At 41.3% G+C, this 18,725-nt stretch overlaps 2 protein-coding genes across 2 annotated transcripts; one reads left to right on the top strand and one right to left on the bottom strand.

The window, feature by feature from the left end:
• Nucleotides 1-2,206: 2,206 nt before the first annotated feature.
• On the bottom strand, nt 2,207-9,012 carry LOC119746159 (NAD-capped RNA hydrolase NUDT12-like). The gene is made up of 5 exons (XM_038222969.1): nt 8,935-9,012; nt 7,632-7,916; nt 6,189-6,895; nt 4,453-4,614; nt 2,207-2,770 (listed from the first exon to the last, which is right to left on the bottom strand). Exons 2-5 carry the CDS (start codon nt 7,838-7,840, stop codon nt 2,433-2,435), a joined length of 1,416 nt encoding a protein of 471 aa, XP_038078897.1. The 5' UTR covers nt 7,841-7,916; nt 8,935-9,012; the 3' UTR covers nt 2,207-2,432.
• A 2,103-nt stretch (nt 9,013-11,115) lies between these two features.
• Nucleotides 11,116-15,449, top strand: LOC119746149 (keratinocyte-associated protein 2-like). Its single transcript, XM_038222955.1, has 5 exons — nt 11,116-11,218; nt 12,127-12,281; nt 12,750-12,813; nt 13,691-13,757; nt 14,192-15,449. Exons 1-5 carry the CDS (start codon nt 11,215-11,217, stop codon nt 14,295-14,297), a joined length of 396 nt encoding a protein of 131 aa, XP_038078883.1. The 5' UTR covers nt 11,116-11,214; the 3' UTR covers nt 14,298-15,449.
• The last annotated feature ends 3,276 nt before the right edge of the window (nt 15,450-18,725 follow it).

An 18,725-nucleotide genomic window follows, 5' to 3' on the forward strand; every position in this document is an offset into this window, starting at 1 on the left:
TGAAAATCCTTGGATGTTGTTTTGAAATACAAGAGCTAGAGTCATCGGAATTTATAGACAATTCCAAGAAAAAAGTATGATTCATGTTTACTTGAGGTATGAACAGAAGCGAAACTGTAGCAGTAATTTTATTTTCTGATTACTTATTTCATCAACTTATAATTATTTTATTTATTTTTTTTCTCTCTCTTTTTTTTTAACTTTTAAAACAAAATGAATTCCAACCATAATTGATTGCCCTTAAATGAGCAGAATAAAATTAATGTTAAAAATCAATCATACAATAATACATTCAGCAAGTCATGTTTTCCTGTTTCTGTCACTTAAAATAGTTGGAAGATAATTTAAAAATATCATTTTTTAAACTTCCAAATTTACAGGCACAGTATAATTCGACTCACACAACAGTAAAAAATAATTTATACTAGAATATACAAATCTGAGATTGTGTTGAGTTGTGCATTAATGCAATAATTCAATTGATGAATAAGTAGCTTCACATCAAACTTGTCGAAACTTATACACTCATAAAACGTTCTTGCCAACAAGTAGCATCTGAAGCCTTGGTTTTCAATTATCTTACTTTTATTACTGGCCAGATAAAATAAAACTAAACTTTCAAAGAACTTTATTTAAGTCTTTGAAGGCTACGACTGTGATTTTGAAAGACAGAGATGTGCATTTAAAGTTGGACCCCTGCATTTTGAAGTTGGACATGTTTATACGCTTATTACATGAAAATACAATCCTAAATATGTTTACAAATTTTCCAAAACGTATTATAAAAAAAGAGACCAACGTTAAGGCGATCTTCCTTTGAGTTAAACATACATAGCACAAATAGTTAACGATGTTTTCAAACCTATTTAATTTACAAAACTTCAGAAGCATAGCAGTACTTCATTACATTTGGGGTATATGTAATAACGGGATCTACCCGATGTTCCCCAATACCGATGTTCCCCACTACCCATGTTCCCCCAAATCCTTAGGATTAGGGCTAGGGTTAGGGCTAGGGTTAGGGTTATATTGGTAGGGATTTCGGGGAACATCGGTATTGGGGAACATAGGTATGCACCCGTAATAACTCTTTACTTTACCAATGACTAACCGCTATTTACTGTGCCAATCATTGTTGATTTACCAAGTCAATCACACCGAACTGCACAATGGGGCAGACGCCATGCGCCAGCCTTCGTGAATGGCTAAACATTTAAACGGTCCTTAAAATATCTGCTAAATGTAAACAAAGTTTTCCCACATTGACCAAAATGCACAACCCTGAGAACAAACCACTGTGCATCAGAGTTCTAAAATGGAATTATAATTTTTTTCTTTTGGTCCCAATATTTTAAAAATAGCACACTAATCATCAGCTGCAATATCAAATGTATCTCTGTTGCTAATTTGTTTTGTCACCTGTATCCTTTGCCAAATACTACATACACTTTAAAAAAAATGTCTTTCATTAAATTCTGTAAGCTTTTGACAATTAAAATCCATTCTGTTGCTATGCTGTTGAAAATTTGCCTTAACTTACTGTTCTAAATACTTTTTCTAGATACCTAAAAATGTAAATGAGTGGTCAAAGGTTTAATTCTTCATCTAAAAATCTGAATTACACCTGTAATTTTGACATTTTTTTTTCGATGAATACTTTGAAAAACAACAATAAATATATGGGTGTTAAAATGCCCAAATGCATCCATTGATTTATATCAGATCTCTTTATATGAAATACATTGTACAAACAAGATTTCTACCCGTAGATCATAATTAGGAGGCAAAGGATGTATTAAAAACACAGAATGTCAATAATTGGCTTTTGTTAGATCCCCCACCCTATCATAGAGCACTGGGGCCTGTAATTCTTGGAGCTCTCAAAGAAAAACTTTCATATGCTTTTTCTTTCAAACTACTCTTTGCCAAAGTGGAGGAATTTGGAGGATTTAATTGAGGTTACATGGTAAAAGTGTGTTACTGATTTCGTAGGATGCACTTTGTCAAGGTGTTGGGCTGGACCTTGTGTTGTTTTTGCTCAGCCGTGCATTAATATAGGCCTGGATTATGCTTGAAATCCTCCGTACTGCTCCCGGCCGTACTGGCCAAGCCTCAACATATTGACAGTCACTGCCGCAGGATTTTGCAGGATTCGGGCAGTGGTCGCCCCTCCATGGACCATATTCAAGAAATAATGGAGGAATTTGCAGGATTGAGGCTATATGATATTTTTCCATGAGGCCAATTGGAGGATTTTGCAGGATTGAGGTTACAGCCTAGCAAAAAGGCCTAGGGAGTTAGGGTAAAAAAAAAAAGTGAAGTGGATTAGTAGTCACCAGTGTCTTTGGATAGGGCTGTAGGATGAACAAATTATTTACTACTGTGTTATTAAAACTGGCTTTTAGCTTATTGAGCACTTGGTGACAAGCTCGTCAGAGATTTGCCGTCATGCCCACCCACGCTTTGATGAGCTGGTGTGCTATCGCCTGCCTTGGGGGCAGGAAAAGCGCACTACTCTGGGAACCAACTTCACCGGTGCCTGGCCCACCACCCTGCAGTGCAGCCGCCACGTCCCGCCGTTCGAACCAGCGCACGTCTTCAAGCTCCTCGGTGTCCACGGTGATCGCCGTGGAGACGGCGTAGCCAAAGCAGCCAATCATGAGCTGGGACGGCATGGGCCAGGGCTGGGAGGAGTGGTAGGTCACATGACCCACCTTGATGGCGCTCTCTTCATACACCTCTCGGCGGCAGGCATCTTCAATGGACTCGCCTGGAGAACAAAAAAACAAAAATCTGTGTAGTATTCAAGATAAATGAAGAACAGATGATAAAGTGAAGAAATAATGTTGAAAACTAGACTCTTTCAAGGGAAGATACAACATTTTTAAACATCACTAAATGAAATGATCAAATTATCACGAAATACCTTACTGGATTGTTAGGGAATGACAGTCTAAAGCATTCTGTAAAATCGTGACTCCTGGTGTGCTGTCATTTTCAAGAAAAATGGGATTTTTCCAACGCTGGTCTGCCGACCAGCGTTGGAGAAAACTAGTTTTTTTTTCAAAAAGTGCTCCTAATTCTTCATAATTTGTTATTCCGCGTTTTCTTTGCAATTGATTACACACCTGTGAAGGGGTACAAGCCTGCTACACTGATTCTCTGACCTTACAATTGCCCAAAGTCTATAAATTGCTCCGTTTCATCTTAAGTGGGGTCAGGGAACCAGACTACAAGAACACGATTAGTTTTCTGGGTTTTTCCAGCATCTACAACCCCAAATCGTGCAACAAGTTATTTTAACAATATTTGCAAAAAGATACTAATCCTCAAATCCATTACTTTCTGAAAATTGCAGTAAAAGCAAATGTTGTACATTCCCTTTAACCTTCCTGCTGTCTGAACAGTCACAAAACTTAATCTTCTTCCCCTGCCATGCCTTTCACACAGGCTAGTCACAAACAGTCAGATCATATTTGAAGCAAGCACTGTGACTAGTCAAAGTCAGTAAACAGACAAAAGCAAGTACCTGGTAGGTACCAGCCAGCCAGGTACCAGCTGTATTATCAATCACTTACATTCAAAGAATAGCTTTATCAGGTATCATAAACAGTCACAACCAGTTGATCAATCCTGCTTAGTGTAGGCAGGGAGCACTTAACCATTAAAAAAAACAGTCACTTGACTGATTCTGACTGAAAGGACAAATTTGTATGTTTGCATAGGAGGGCTAAATTAGTACCAACGAATAGGATACGCCACCTGGTCTAGAATTCACTGTGGGATACACATTTCCAACCCCCCAAAATTAATAGATACTGACTGTAAGCAAAATTAGAGAACGAAGCATCTTAACCCTAACTCCCTAGCATAATTCTGGCAAATTCCAACACCCTAATAGGAAATCGTACACACACACACTGTTGGACTTAGTTTTTGGAGGTATGCCGAACCCAATGTAAAAGACCATCAGTTTAGGGGTACTGAACCTATCCCAACCGATTTAAACAAAAAACTGCTGTTGGACTTTAATGGGTGGAGTTCTGTTAGGGTTAATACATTTTATATTTTTCTGTTCCTGTCTGAATGCTCAGCTGTGTGTAAAACACAATGTTTTAACACAAATTGTTCTTTTTATAACAGTAAGTGTTCCTTTGTGAACAAGACATGTTTTTGGAAACATCATGTGTTCCACGTGCCTCGAAGAAACACAATGTATTTCCTTATAAAACATGATATGTGCTTATTCGGAGGCGTTTGGTTAAAAACACAATATGTCCTTTTTGGCATATAATTTTTGTGTTCCTTCAGAAACAAGTCTAATTCCTAATGTTCCCACATGAGTATCTTGATACCAGGCTTTTTTGAATTAGAACAAGCAAGCATTTGCACTGGAGTGCTCACGGCATTCCAAGTTTTTAGATAGTTACTAGCATTGATCTTCTTACATACCTGGTTCCATGAAGCCAGCGAGACATGAATACATGCCGCGTGGGAACTGCTTCTTCCTTCCGAGCAGCAACTGGTTTCCATCAGGATGGATGACGGCCATGATGGCGACTGGGTCGACCCGCGGATAGCTGGTGTTATGAATGCCCTTCAGACTGCGACATTCTGAAGTAAAATTATAGAGTGAGACAAAATGTACAAGCTGGGTCACAGTCAGGTCCTTATAATAATAATTTGGGAGGCTAATCATCCTTACTCGCAGCTGGTATGCTGAATTGCGAAGGACGCGGCTACAACGTGGTCGGGCCGCTGGCACGTAAAGGCGCCTATGGCTGCCGGCCACATCGACCCATATATGACCACGGAGCACAGCCTGAGATCGAAAGTGTTTGATTTTTCCGGAGGGAGGAAAACCGGAGGGCCCGGAGAAAAACCCTCGTGGCACAGGAGAGAACCAACGCACAACTCTACTCACATGCGATCCGCGGCCAGGATTCGAACCGTGGTCACCTTGGTGAGAGGCGAGCGCTTTACGCACAAGCCACCCATGCCTACATTGCTGTAGCCACATCCATCATCAAGTCCTCATGATTACTTTTAACAATTTTGGGGGTAGTTTTATCATTTATTTTTTTATTTCATTTTACGTGTATATTTCTATTCTAGGTGATATAATTTTGGCGTAGTCCCATACGAGATGCACAACAAGTTGGTGTGATATGTTTCCCCTGGGATACAGATACAGATACTATCTTTTTAGTTGTGGCATGGAGGAAGGAATATTGGAAGGGCTTTTCAGAAAGGCGAAAATCCTTGGATGTTGTTTTGAAATGCAAGAGCTAGAGTCAACGGAACTCATAAACAATTCCATGACAAGAATATCATTCATGTTTACTTGAGGTATGAACAGAAGCGAAACTAGCAATCAGTTTATTTTCTGATTACTTATTTCATCAACTTATATTTTATTTTCTCTTTTTTTCCCCTTTTAATAATAAATTACTCACAAGTCCTCAAAATTCCATCTCAAATCAATCGCATAATTATAATCTAGTCCAAAGACAAATAAACTATGGCAAAGGCATTACTATTCACCCTCTGTTACTCATGACCAGACAAGTTAAATGACTTGTCTTTTATTTGGAACCTGACCTCTGCATACTTGTTACCAGACAGGTACAACACTGCCCAGTCTGAGTCCCAGGTATAACATTGAAAACTTTGCACATTTAACGTCACATTAGTCCCATATTGTTTAAAAGCCTGGTTGGCCGCTAACATACGTATATACAGCAGCCTCGCGCTGTCATCATTCCTTTGCATGTACGTACTGTATGACGCCTGAATAGTGACCTCAAGCAGCTACATGTAGGCTACAATATGCAAATCACCTGATGCTGATGGTATGTATGGGTGAGTGCATAGCGCCTGGCTGCTGTGTATGTTAGCGGCTGACCAGCGACCATCGAACACTACCGCCGAACGTCTTGACCACTTGAGCCCTGGCTCCTGCCCAGATTTAACCGTGGACTCTGACCTATTTGTTGAGGTCCTAATGATCTAAGACTTATGTCTGGGCGTGGGCAAGTTTTTACTTGATTGTTCTAGGCATACGTTCCAAGACCAGCATTACTTGAACAATACATGCTTGAACAATATATGCAGAGAAAATAAGAGAAAATATTTCTAGATAGAAAACTTTCTAGTTAGAATTTTTGCACGGATTAAACATTTCATACCTTTGTTTTGGCATGTATGCTTATAGCCAGCTTCCTGGATGTGCATCTGGCTGCCGCAGGTGGGACAAAACTTGTATCTGTCATGCCACGACAACAGTGCCCTTGCTTGGCCGATGACACCCGCCTCTTCGTCCGCGACCGACATCAGGGCCAGGTAGTTTCTTGGGGACAGCAGCTCTGCGTTCGGCTGTGCCTCCTGAAGGTGTTCTAAGGGGACGTCACCTGCATCCACTGCGAACCAGGCAGGTTGGTCCAGGCTGGAATCAAAACTCCTGGAGGTAGGATTGTGAGTGGAAGTCTTCTTGGTTTTAGAAGCCACAACATCTCCTATGCCAAGAAAGATGGTCACTGGCTCCTCTTTCTCCGGCTTCTCAAAGAGGAATTTGATCTGCTCGTAATGGAAGCGGCAGACCTGACACTTGCCTTCGTCCGACCAAGTGATGTACGGGCTGCTCTGACTGAACAGAACGAACGTCGTGGATGGGTGGTGCAGTTTCTCCTTCAGCCACTGCACGTCCGTCCGCTTGTGGCTGAAGCGATCCAAAGAGCTCAGCCCGAAGAAGTTGACAACATTGTTGTTGCTGCTGCTGCTACTGTTGCTACCTTGGATGTGCTGGGTGATGAGATGCGAGACGGCAGGGTGGTGCCAGAACTCAGCAATCGCAAGTGCAGACTGGCCTGCCTTGTTCATTAGGGTGTGGTCACATCTAGACGGCAGAGTGCATTGAGGAAAAAACAATTTGTGTCATGATTAGTTTAAACTGGTGAAGTGCATTATTATCAATGAAACTGTTTCAATGTTCTCTTGTAGGTGATGAGACATTCAGGAACTTCTTATCTACAGGTAGTTACGATCAGTTTCTTTTTTTTTTGGCCTATATTGTGCATCATTACAAAACCCAGACATGAGGGGCTGATAAAAAAGCTGTATTAAAAATTCAGCTCAATAATCTCTCAACCATCTACTTTCTGGAGCCCAAATTCTGGCAGGGTTTGTGAGGGGGGGGGGGGGGGAGAGGAGACAGAATAAGAGGTGCGTCTGAAGCAAAAGTTACAATTCAAGTTGTCTGGTGGTTTACACGCATACATGTATATGGGGCTAATTAGAACACACAAAGCCATAGAGTCTTTGCGCGAGTGCCAATTGTCGTCAGCAATGCGTTTAAATTTCTCTCTCCGTGGTCTCCCCAACTCTCCAAGTTTCCATTGAGGGGGTACCTGAGCACTGAGCCCATAGCGAATTTCAATGATATTTTTTACACACCAGAAAGTCTGCTGGGGGGGGGGGGGGGGGGGTTGAGGGGGCTCATACCCCAGCATCCCCCTGGAGCAGCCCATGTCCATGACATAGGGAGGTAGAAGGCGATCATCACCTCCTGATTCCGCCAGCAATCACAAGGAGCAGGACAAACTCTTCCTCCTCCTTGGGCTTGTTAAACTTACCCCTTATCAAGCAGCAGCTTGACCACCTTGTCATGTCCGTTCCTGGCCGCCAGCATGAGGGCGGTCCAGCCATGGTCATCCACCCCGTCGACGTCAGCCAGTCCCTGGATCAGCCTTGCCACCGTCTGCAGGTCGCCATCGCCAGCGCTGGTGCGCAGGGCTCGCTGGATCTGGGATTTCACGGGTGTGGTGCCCGGGTTCTCAGCCATTACGAACAAAACGTCTATTACCTATTTATTTGGTAGCTCTTTGGTAATATGATGACAAGCTACGAAACTACTCAATCTAAAGGAAAGATCAATTTAAAAGTACAGCATCTGAATAATATAAACATGATAAATTAAATATCAGTATTTGATTAACATTTATAAATAATATTTAATCCAACAAAAGCAGATTGCCAAAATTTTAAGTCAATCCAGTCAGTACAAAGCAATATTATTCAATTTCATAACATTTACTATACATAATGGAAAGAAAACAGTGTCCAGACGCCACTTCAGCGGTTGTGTACAAAGCCCATGGAGATCCAATTTTTTTTAACAAAATTGGAAATGTTTCTCAGGGTCCCAGGGTATTTTCAAAAGTTTTGCAATAAATGACCTTTATTGAGATGATATATGAAGAAAAGAACGTGAGCTTCAGGTAGCAACATTCTTTCCCCCAAATAGAATGTTTTGTAACTTATATGACTATGAGGCTTTGTTTAAAATTAAATGTTTTATTTGCATATTGGGAACATTCTTTTTTTAGCCATGGACTATGTGTATTGACTATAGCCTACCACTCCGGCTCGGTTGTCAAATCAAATTTGCCAGATTATTTTTCTGTTCTTCAGTTTACGTGGAAAGATTCCCTTATCTGGCCATCACTAATTTTTCCCTAACTTCAGTGACCTAGCATAAAACAAGTAACATGCATTTAAACAACCATGTTCTTATTCCTCCATGATTTAATTAAACATGTCCTACTCCTAGAAAGTCAAAATTAGAAGGGAAAATTCAAGTATTTACTGAGAAGACACTTAGAAATTTTCAGGCCAGTCTCATTCTGCGATTTGTGCACAGGAATGACAGGGAAAAATGATGGCCAGATAGATATGGGAATCTTTCCTGCAAGTGCAAATGGAATGCAAAGCCAAAGCATGTGCAGTGACCAGGGCCAGGCAGGTGACATAGAAGAACGGTATGAACAAAATAAACAGTCAAAATAACTGCTTTCTTCAAGTTATCAGGATATCCGATATCTCTGCCGCCTGCATGCAGGCATACACTTAGTACTAGTAGTAGCTACATGTACGTACCTGGCTCAAAAGTCAAAGAACGTCAATCATGCAAGTTTTACTCCATCACCAGATCACCAGCAGCTAGCTGCGGCGGCCAAAGTCAAGTGAGTGCGCCCTCAACAGTTTTGTCCGAGTGTCAGAATTCTTAGCTTAGCCAATAATTTTCCCAAACTGGAAAACATTCCCAATTGCAACATTGTCTGTTTTAAGCTCAACAGAGCCTCAAGAACATAAGCTTGCGAAGAAAAACAGAAAAAAAATCGGTAATTTTTGATAAACAAAATAATACAAAACAAGATGAAGGAAAAAGTGGCGATATTTACAACAGGGCATTTTATTCCTGCCAAAAATTGCCAAAGTGGTAACATTACGATATATAATTTTATTGTTGATGTGATTAATAGGCCTTTTTTTAAGGAAATGAGCACAGGACCACAAGCAAAAAGGATCAAAACCAGGCCAAAAAGGATAAAAAAAATTAAGGGCGAGTTTGCTTTTTAATTACAACAAAATAAAAGAGCACCTGAAAACCTTTCCTGTAAATTTAGGTGATGATCTGCAAAAGATGAGGGCTATAAAAGGAACGGTAATGGAGTACATAAACGAATATGTGAAACTATTTGTTTCATTATGTTATTTCGAGGTGAACAAAATGGTGACCAAACTTGAAAACTGAGGCCAGGTTTGTTTGATAACTGGAACCGTCAGGTGGCGCGCTTCCGAGACCTATCAGCTGGAATAGGAGCATTAATGTGCAGAAATTATGAAATTAGCACCTAAAGGTTCAATCAGTCTATGAACTGAAAGAAAAATATCTATACACATGCGGACTGTAGTGCAACTCGGTGTACTCGATCGATCGTACTTCAGATGACAAATTAGGAAACAATTTTGTGGCGCGTTGGTGAAAAATTAAACTTAAATAGAAGACCAGAATGTCTTTTAGGGATTACATTTTTTTTTTAAATAAACTTGAAGGCCTTGCTAGCATTTACGAAAAATCTAAATTGACCGCTGCTAACTGCGACTGCATAAGCCAGCGCATCCCGCGACGGAATTAACCCATCGGCTGTAGATAGATAAATATTCGCGTCGCTGAACATTACCGTTCTTGTGCAAGTACGTGTTTTTTCTAATGATTTCGATTTTCTTTTCCGAACGAATATTTTAAAGGAATATAATGTCCTGTAAACAGATAAAATTGCATGTTGTAGGCCTTTTTACAGCTTTAAAATTGGTTGTTAGTAGCGCGCTTCATTTCAGAAAAGTTTTGAGCGAAATTCTCATGATCATATAGATGTTTCAGCCATAACTCTCGCGTTTTACATTTCGCTTGGTCCGGCTACGCGTTATCATCGCACAATATAGCGTTTATGGGAATCTTTGGGGCTTATTTTTGGTCAATTTTCGGGGACAAACTAGCCTTAGCACAGCGTAATTTTTGCGTGGGACGGTGCACAATCCCGGTCCCCGACAAACGTTACCCCGTCCATAATTGCACGGTACGGTGAAGAAGGAGCCTGGCGTTGCATTTTAAGCGTCGCATTTTATATATGGCTTTGGCACTGGCAGGGATCATTTTGATAGATTTCACACAATACTTTCAATACCGTACGAGCTTATTGTGCCCTCGCATCGTTGTTTTAATTTTTAGACGGGGGGAGGGGGGGGGGGGGAGATGCATGGAAGCCGATAGTGCGTGTCTTCGAGCAACCGGCGGGGGGGAGGGGGGATAGCGGGGAAAAGCACATTTCCCCAAATATTTCTTAACTTTTTTAACATAATCTCAACTTTTGTTTTCCGAGCATGGGCAGGGGAATATTTGCCCTACCCCCCCCCCCCCCCATCAAATCAACAGCAATATGACTCTGCACCCCCCCCCTCCCTTCTTCTGAAATCAGGCGCGGATCCACAGATCCAGCTTGGGGGGCGGGTGTATTTGTACATCTTCTGATATAGTGTTAATAATCATCGGATTTGAACAGCTCCCCTATCGAGAGATTGTACCTGCCCCGCCTCCCCCCCCCCCCCCCCCCCCCCCCGTCCAATGACAGCCTCGTTCATAAATGTTCATTCTTTTTTCTATTTTAGTATGTAATAAAAACTTTCCAGCGAAAGAAATAATGTTCAAACAAATTACATTTTTTCCTTTTTTTATTTTCATTTTGAATTTCTTTGCTCCAATTAGTGAATGAAACAAATAATGCGATGATTTGACCTTTGACATTGCCACCTGTACACATCTGCAACGGTACCGACTGCAACTACCGTAGATTGTTCGCTGTGCACATTTCAAGGATGGGTAAGTTGATAGATGCCTTTCCCCCTTGTGTTTTAGCTCTCTATAGATACTTTATTAGGGGTAACTTTCTTTTGCAATAGGCCCCTGATGTTTACGAAATAAAAATATATCTTCTCTTGACTCGAGTCGCGGCGTACACCGTACGTACGCAGGGATGTGAGGGCGCTGTTTATTCATTGTAGTGTACTAGTAGTACTAGGCCTACTGTATGTAAAGGAAGTTGTCTATTTTTGAGATTAACATTTTGATATTTTGTTTGTGCACAATCTTACGGGTATTTATTCTGCTTCAGAAATTAAAAATCCCATTTTCCATGTTTAAATTCCAAAATAAACATGATATTGATAAAGATTTCAGATGTGGGAGTATTAAAGAACAGCTAGCTTAACCCTGAAGATGAACCCTGTTCAATCCAACAGGGTCCAACTGTTTTACATTACCCGCTGGGTCCTGTTGAATTGAGCAGTTAACCCGTTGTTTATATTCCTGTTGAAATCTGTTGGATTCAGCAGGCAACTGAAAACATTCAGAGTCAGATTCTGTTGGGCACTGGTTAATAACGCCAAGTTGTACTTGGATGAATAAAAAGGCACAGTTGGATTCTGTTGGATCTGGATTGAGCATGCAGGTCATTTGATATTTTCAGGTGCTTAACACTAATTAACAGCTTGGCAAGTTGGGTTGTGTGGGACTGTGTTGGATCGAGCAGGAAACTCACATGAGTCATGAGTAACCATCGGACTCGGTTAGATTTAGAAGAGTAGTCCTGGGGAACTAGTACTAGGGGGTTTGGGTTAAGTTAAAAGTACTGTTTGGGTCAGTTTTTCTGTCTCTCTTAAAATTTAAATAGAATTAAAATCACTTGGTTAAATGCTAATGCAGTGTTGTTTCTTTTGGTTGACTTACAGCGGTCTCGACGAGCATCTCCTTCTTGCTGGCATCATTGCTAGCCGTCTCCACCTTCGCAGGGATGCAGATGTTCAAAGTCCAGCTGGCAGCCTCCGAGTGGATGACAATCCTGGGCGGTTTCCTTGGCTCTGTGCTCTTCGCTCTCACTCTAACTGTATCCTTGCATTGACCTCTCAAATGGCTGAGTTTCATTAATCGAGTCCAAGCCTTGGACAAAAGTCCGTCTGGAGTCCCTATTTAGGGCCGTGCATTTTCAACTAATTTAGTATTCAATTACACTAAATTCTCAATTTTTAAGTCCGTTTTATATAATTTTTTTAAGTTGATTTTATGTCTGTTGTGTAGGTAGGCCTGCAGTGTTAAAAGTTGTTACTGCGATGGTATCACGCTCAAGCGCATGCTGTACGCGTTCTTAAAGACAAGGTGTGCGCGCATTTTGGACGAGGAGGAGGAGCATGCGTACTACCTGAGCGCAACTCGCACAAACTTATTGACACCTCAGTAAATGGCTGTCGCCGGATTAGTCTATGCAACAAAACAGTCTTAAAGGCGCTGCAGGAAGGCAGCTTTAGTCAGTTGTAATTCACAATTCTTGCTAATGTTTCTTAACTACGTCAAACAGGGGGTCGGAAATTTGGAATCTTTGCTGTTTGGAAAAGGCTTCCAGATGAAGATATTCCCTGAAGGTAATCATGAGTGTAGACTTTTTCTTACAATGTCTCCCAAACTAGGTCTGATTCTTTCTGCATGGCATAACAACATTATGCAAATTTATGCACATTGGGAGTCCACCTCAGCTACCACTACGAAGAGCAGGTTTGTCTCGGTACAGATCCAAATTTGGATCCTTGGAACCAGTACCGTGCTCTAAACAAAACTGCACCTGCTCCGGATCTTAAGTCATGTGACTAGCCAAAAGTTTTAAAATATAAGTGATTAATTTTCTAGTGACTTGATGCCATCTTAGGACAGTCAGGTTGGCGTAGCAGTACTTTCACCACCTTCCACTGCTGTGAACCGGGTTTGATTCCCGCCTGGGCAAATATTAGGATTGGGATTTCAGTCCCTACTTCATTCTGTGGTTTTCCTCAGAATATTCTTCTGGGGATTTCCTCTCACATCTAAATCTGTAATTTCTTCACATTATCTTCTCTTTACTGGGCCCCATGGGAGATCAGTGGATTCCACTGAATGGGCTACCCAGTTAAAATAAGAAGAAAATAAATCTTCAGCACACGAGTTTGAACTTAGAGCGGTGTTGTTGGCAAGGTACGTGTGATGGATCCTAAGTCATCACAAGTCAATCATAAGTCATCCAGTCCCAGTGTGACAAAGGCACAGTTCCATTGTGATCTTGCATCCTCTGTTTAACTTGTGACTGGGCTTGTGATTTGAACGTGGGAATTACGTGTGACTGGAGGTGTGACGCACTTGATACCATCACGAGACTCTCGACTCCACCACGGACTCAGAGTCACTACTTTTAAGTCGTCTTCCTACCTGTGAATGACTTTACAGCAAGTGTCTTACATCTCAACTTGTTATTGGTTATATCTTTTGCAGTGGTCTTGTGCCTGGGAATGGCCATGTTTGCCTCTGGGCTCGTTCATCGGGTGTGTGTCACAACTTGGTGAGTAATCACAGCAACGCACCCTTCCTTAATTCCTTTCGCCTTTGCCTTTGGTCAAATCAAAGAATTAGGACCGTCAATTAAATGTCGTCGACTCATAAAATGAATCTTGTAGGGAACATTCACTTTATAATTGGGTGCCATTTTCATGGAGTTGCGTAGCACAGAAATTTGCTGAGGAAAAAAAATGTTTCTGCTTAGCAGAAACTGGTTACCAGCCAAATGGCATAGGTATGTCACTTGTGACTTGTTCCCCGCTGATATTTGCTAAGCACTGATCTTTGAATAGAAATATTTTCTGCTTAGCAGCTGTACGAAATTTATCCTAAATGGAAGATAGAAGTGTTGCCAAGAAGCTGTGCAAGTCTGCAAATTCCTTCAAACGAATCCCGATACATATCCCTGTTTTCTTTCTTTTTTTCTTGTTGACACAGTTTTATCTTCTCACTGGTGGACCTGTACTACATCAACAAGCTTGCTCAAACCAAGCATGCCCCGGTTGTATCCGTCCAGCAAACACAAGGGAAGAAGAGACGATAAAATCTCCCAGTCTTTTACTCCATAGTGCCTCTGTCATTTTCTTTCTTCTTCGCATTAAAGTTCCTAAACTTTTGCCATTGTCTCTTTCCTAAAGAAGGTCTCAAGAATGTTGTAGTCATCTCAAGTCAATCACAAGTCGATCACAAAGTCATCCAGTCCCAAGTCAACTTATAAAGTATTCAAGTGAATTGTGATGAAGGAACTCCTTTGATGACCCTTACCTTCCCAAATCCTCCAAAATCCTCTTGGAGGATTTTACAGGACTAAGGCTGCATATTGCAAAAGTGTGTTGCTGATTTTGGAGGATGCACTGTGTCAAGGTCTTAGACCGGACCTTGTATTTTTTATGCTCAGCTGTGCATAAATGTAGGCCTATATTATACTTGAAATCCTCCCCACTGCTTCAGGATGTCACTGGCTCTGCCTCAACGTATTGACAGTGATTGCAGGAGGATTTTGCAGGATTGAGGCAGTGGTCACCCCTCCAAAAACCACATTCAAGAAATAACGGAGGATTTTGGAGGATTGAGGCTGTATGCAATTTTTACATGGAGGCAGTTGGAGGATTTTGCAGGACTGAGGTTAAATCCTAGCAAAAGTGCCTAGGGAGTTAGAGTTGCGGTTCGTCCCCTGTTACTTGTGACTCGACTTTGTGAATTAACTTGTGATTTAGACGTGACTGGAAGTGTGATGTACTTTGTGATATATGTATATCACAAGTACATCATCTACACCATCACTGAATTAATGGGAAAATTTGCTGTTATCATTCAATTCCACGGTAAAGAGACTTGTTCCTTGGGGAAGTAGTTGTTTACTTTTTAAGCCTGGATAGAAGGATTCCAAATAGAAGGGAGCACTTTGAGTCAAGACACCATGCTTCATCACACAGTGCAACATCAGTTTATTTGGACGTTACTTGGTTTGTACTTAATACGGAAATCATATTCGATCGGTACTCAATGTACATGTACTAAGTTTAAAGCAAACCTGGTTACGTGCATAATTATGAAGTTGGTTGTGTAATCATTATGGTCTAACGTTTTGTTCTTCGATAAAACTTAACCTGTGTGTCAAGAAATTAATAAAATATGTTAAGAAACTCGTAGAGAGGAAGTCCGTGATAATAAACCATGCTTTGTCAATCTCAAATGTTGGTGCCATTTGGTTGTGTTGATTGGAGCAAAGGTTTATTTTGAGAGGTAACTGCAGATGTCCATTACATCAAAAAAAAAAGTCTCCGGTTTCTGGTCTTTGCGTGTGTCGCCGTAGCCATGCACGTCGGCAAACTTAAAAACTTTTTTTAATGTAAGATGATGTCTCAAAACCGCCAAACTCACTGGTTTGATTGCGATCCTGCTGCTGCACAATTTTAACGCGTTTCGAGTATTTTATGTGGCCTCTCTTGGCTCCCATATGTTTTGCACTAAATTTAGTCGAGCACCATTTGCAGACGGTGTTGCAATTTTATAATTGTGCGTCTGGAAGCCAGACTGAGGGAGCGATGGTCGTATAAAATTATGGAACTGACATTACCGTTTTCTCTGATTTTTGTCTCGACTTTCTAAATTTCCCCAAAAATGTTCGCTTCGGTCGAGAGCGTATGTGGGTGTATAATTCTCCAGCCATATTTAAGGGGATCGAAGCGTTATCTGCAACATCAGCCGACATTTGAAGAAGAAAAAAAAACCGCGTCACCGCACCATTTTTGGGGCAAGCTCCATACCAGAAACCGGATACTCTTTTGGCCTTAACAACCGACATTAAAGGCGGGCTGTCTAATGTGTTCCATTGTTAAGTGGAGAAAAGAAACGAGATGCAGATACCACGCGAGCTGCAGGGATCGGGTCTCCTGCCATCACATGATTTCAGGCTTTTTTTCTCTTCAAAACCCCGCCAAAACGTAACATCCCACTTCTATCCGTGAGGGATATGTCCCCGGACCGTCACAGTTTCACGCATTTGGCGTGAGTTTCACGCATTTGGCGTGAGTGACACGCCTCACGCAGGACGATCGTAAACCAGGCGCGGTTCTAGAACCAATTTTTTTTGGGTAAATGTACGGCAGTGCTCTTACACATTGTCGTTTTTGTTTTTCTTGTATAATGTTTCGTGTTCAACGGTTTCTGTCGAATTTCGAATATATTGTCACGTATATCACAGTCAATTATGGTACGCAATTTCAAATCCGTGCAATGTGTTTTTCTGGAGCTATCGTCTCCACAAAGAGTGCTCTATTTTTGTTCCATTAAAAGTGACTCGAATTCGAATTGAATTTTTTCGCGATTAGTACACTGTATTTCCTTACATTATATTAAATTTATTCTTGAATGGTTCCCGTCGATTTTCAAACCATTTGTGTCCCATAGGCCTATCCCAAACAATTATTGAACGAAATTTCAATTCAGTGTACAGTGTACACAGTCATTAATGGGACACAATCTCAAATCAGTGCAATGTGTTTTTCTGGAGTTATCGTCTCCACAAAGAGTGCTTTTTTTTGTTCCATTAAAAGTGACTCGAATTCGAATTAAATTTTTCGCGATTAGTACACTGTATTTCCTTAAATCATATTAAATTTATTCTTGAATGGTATCAAGAATTCGAATTAAATTGTTCGCGATTAGTACACTGTATTTCCTTAAATCATATCTACACCAATCACATAGCGCCTTGCAGCGTAGAGACACCCTCATCCCCAGGATCAGCCAGTTGCCTTGTAACGAAATTATGTTCAGCGTTGCGCTCCTGCAGTAAGCTCACAGGTACGGATGCATCAAGCGTGTAACTATTTGTCGTGCAATAATTCCTGTTGATGTGCCGTACCTTGAGTTTTTTCGCCTCTGGTGCATTCCTGTTGATCAAAATATTCACCTCAAATTTCACAGGCAAGTGAAATTCCATCAAGCTGTAGGCATCCCCTTTTATAAGTCTCGAGTTTACGTAGGCCTACACGTTATAAAGTTAACAGAAACATTTTAGTATGGCATTTTTCCAAAATAAGAAAAGTTGCTGTCAAACTTGTATTTATGTAGGACCCTCGGAGTGAAGATAATGATGCATGTCGATCGGTGGGAGACGGGGAAGGATCCCCCTACCCACGCACACACTTTTTAAAGTGGGGATTTTTATATCGTTTGCCAAACCCCCAAACCCCCTACGTTTTTCGTCCCTGAAAAAAAATGTAGCCTACATTTGATTTTATAGCTCAGAATAGCTGATTCAACGACTCCAAATTCGAAAATGATGTTTAAATGGTGATCTTTAGCTTTAAACAAAATATTGTGATCTTTTGCTTAAAATAAAACGGTTAGAGTGGTCAGAAATTGCCTCAGATCGCCCCACAGAGCGTCTAGAATCCACTTTCTAAAACCTTGCGTCGATGCAATTTATCAAAATCTGTCGACCCGTAAAGAGTTTCTTGAATGCTAACTTGAGATTTTTGATTTTGTTCAAGTGCGCCACGTTATTCTCGGCCGATTTTGTGCCCAATGTCGAGTCCGGGACCCCACCGTTTTTGAATTTCGGCTTTTGCCGCTCGCACTGTCTCACGCCAAGCTTTTGTCAAAGGCCTTTTTGGAATCAATGAATGCTATTACTGCACTCTAGATTAGTGGTTTTTACCCCTATATATGATCCTCTGTAGTGCCAGTACGTGTCCCACGGCAGTTCTTCCAACTCTGAAGCCATTCTGGTTGTTTCTCAGATGGATGTCAGGTCTTATTCTGTTGAGAATCATCATGTTGAAGGTTTTTACCACTACAGAGCTCAAACTGATACCTCTATAGTTCTGGCTGAGATCATCTTACTTTGGTATAGGGACTATACGTATCCGGCCAGAAGTGACAACCAGCACGGGTCTCGGGACTACCTGTTTGTGTTCAATGGCCATATAGTAGCTTCAAAATGCCCTTTCGCCGGTACAAAAGAACTGGATCTCCATTCACCGGAGACAGCGAACTGCCCCAAGCATAATCTTGATCAATTTCTTCAGGTCTTTTCATGCATAGACTACAAGTGCCTCATCCAAACACCCCAACCGCCGCCTTGAAAAATATTGGACTTCAACATCCCAGCATAATTATGATCCCCTTTGGAAACTATTGGTACAAACATCAGGGGGTGCTCCTTTCTCTCCCTTCCAAATACATGTACACATAATGAGTTTCATCTGGTTTCCCCATTCACACCCCGGACCTGTCATCTCGGACCACCCCATACCGTCTGGTTTTTTTTCACTACCGATGACCCGTACGTTTCCCATCGGTCCTATTTTTCTGTTACTTCAACCCATAATGTTTGTGAGGACAATCTTCTGAGGACTTGGGCTCTGGGCTTCGATTGTTATTTATCCTTGCCCTACATTACTTGAACTCAGTCGCAAAGGATAACTTTGACGTCAGTGTTTGTTTGTGGTATAGGCCCTAC

The sequence above is a fragment of the Patiria miniata genome, unplaced genomic scaffold, assembly GCF_015706575.1.
Source record: "Patiria miniata isolate m_02_andy unplaced genomic scaffold, ASM1570657v1 HiC_scaffold_7, whole genome shotgun sequence".
In the NCBI taxonomy this organism is placed as follows: Eukaryota; Metazoa; Echinodermata; class Asteroidea; order Valvatida; family Asterinidae; genus Patiria; species Patiria miniata.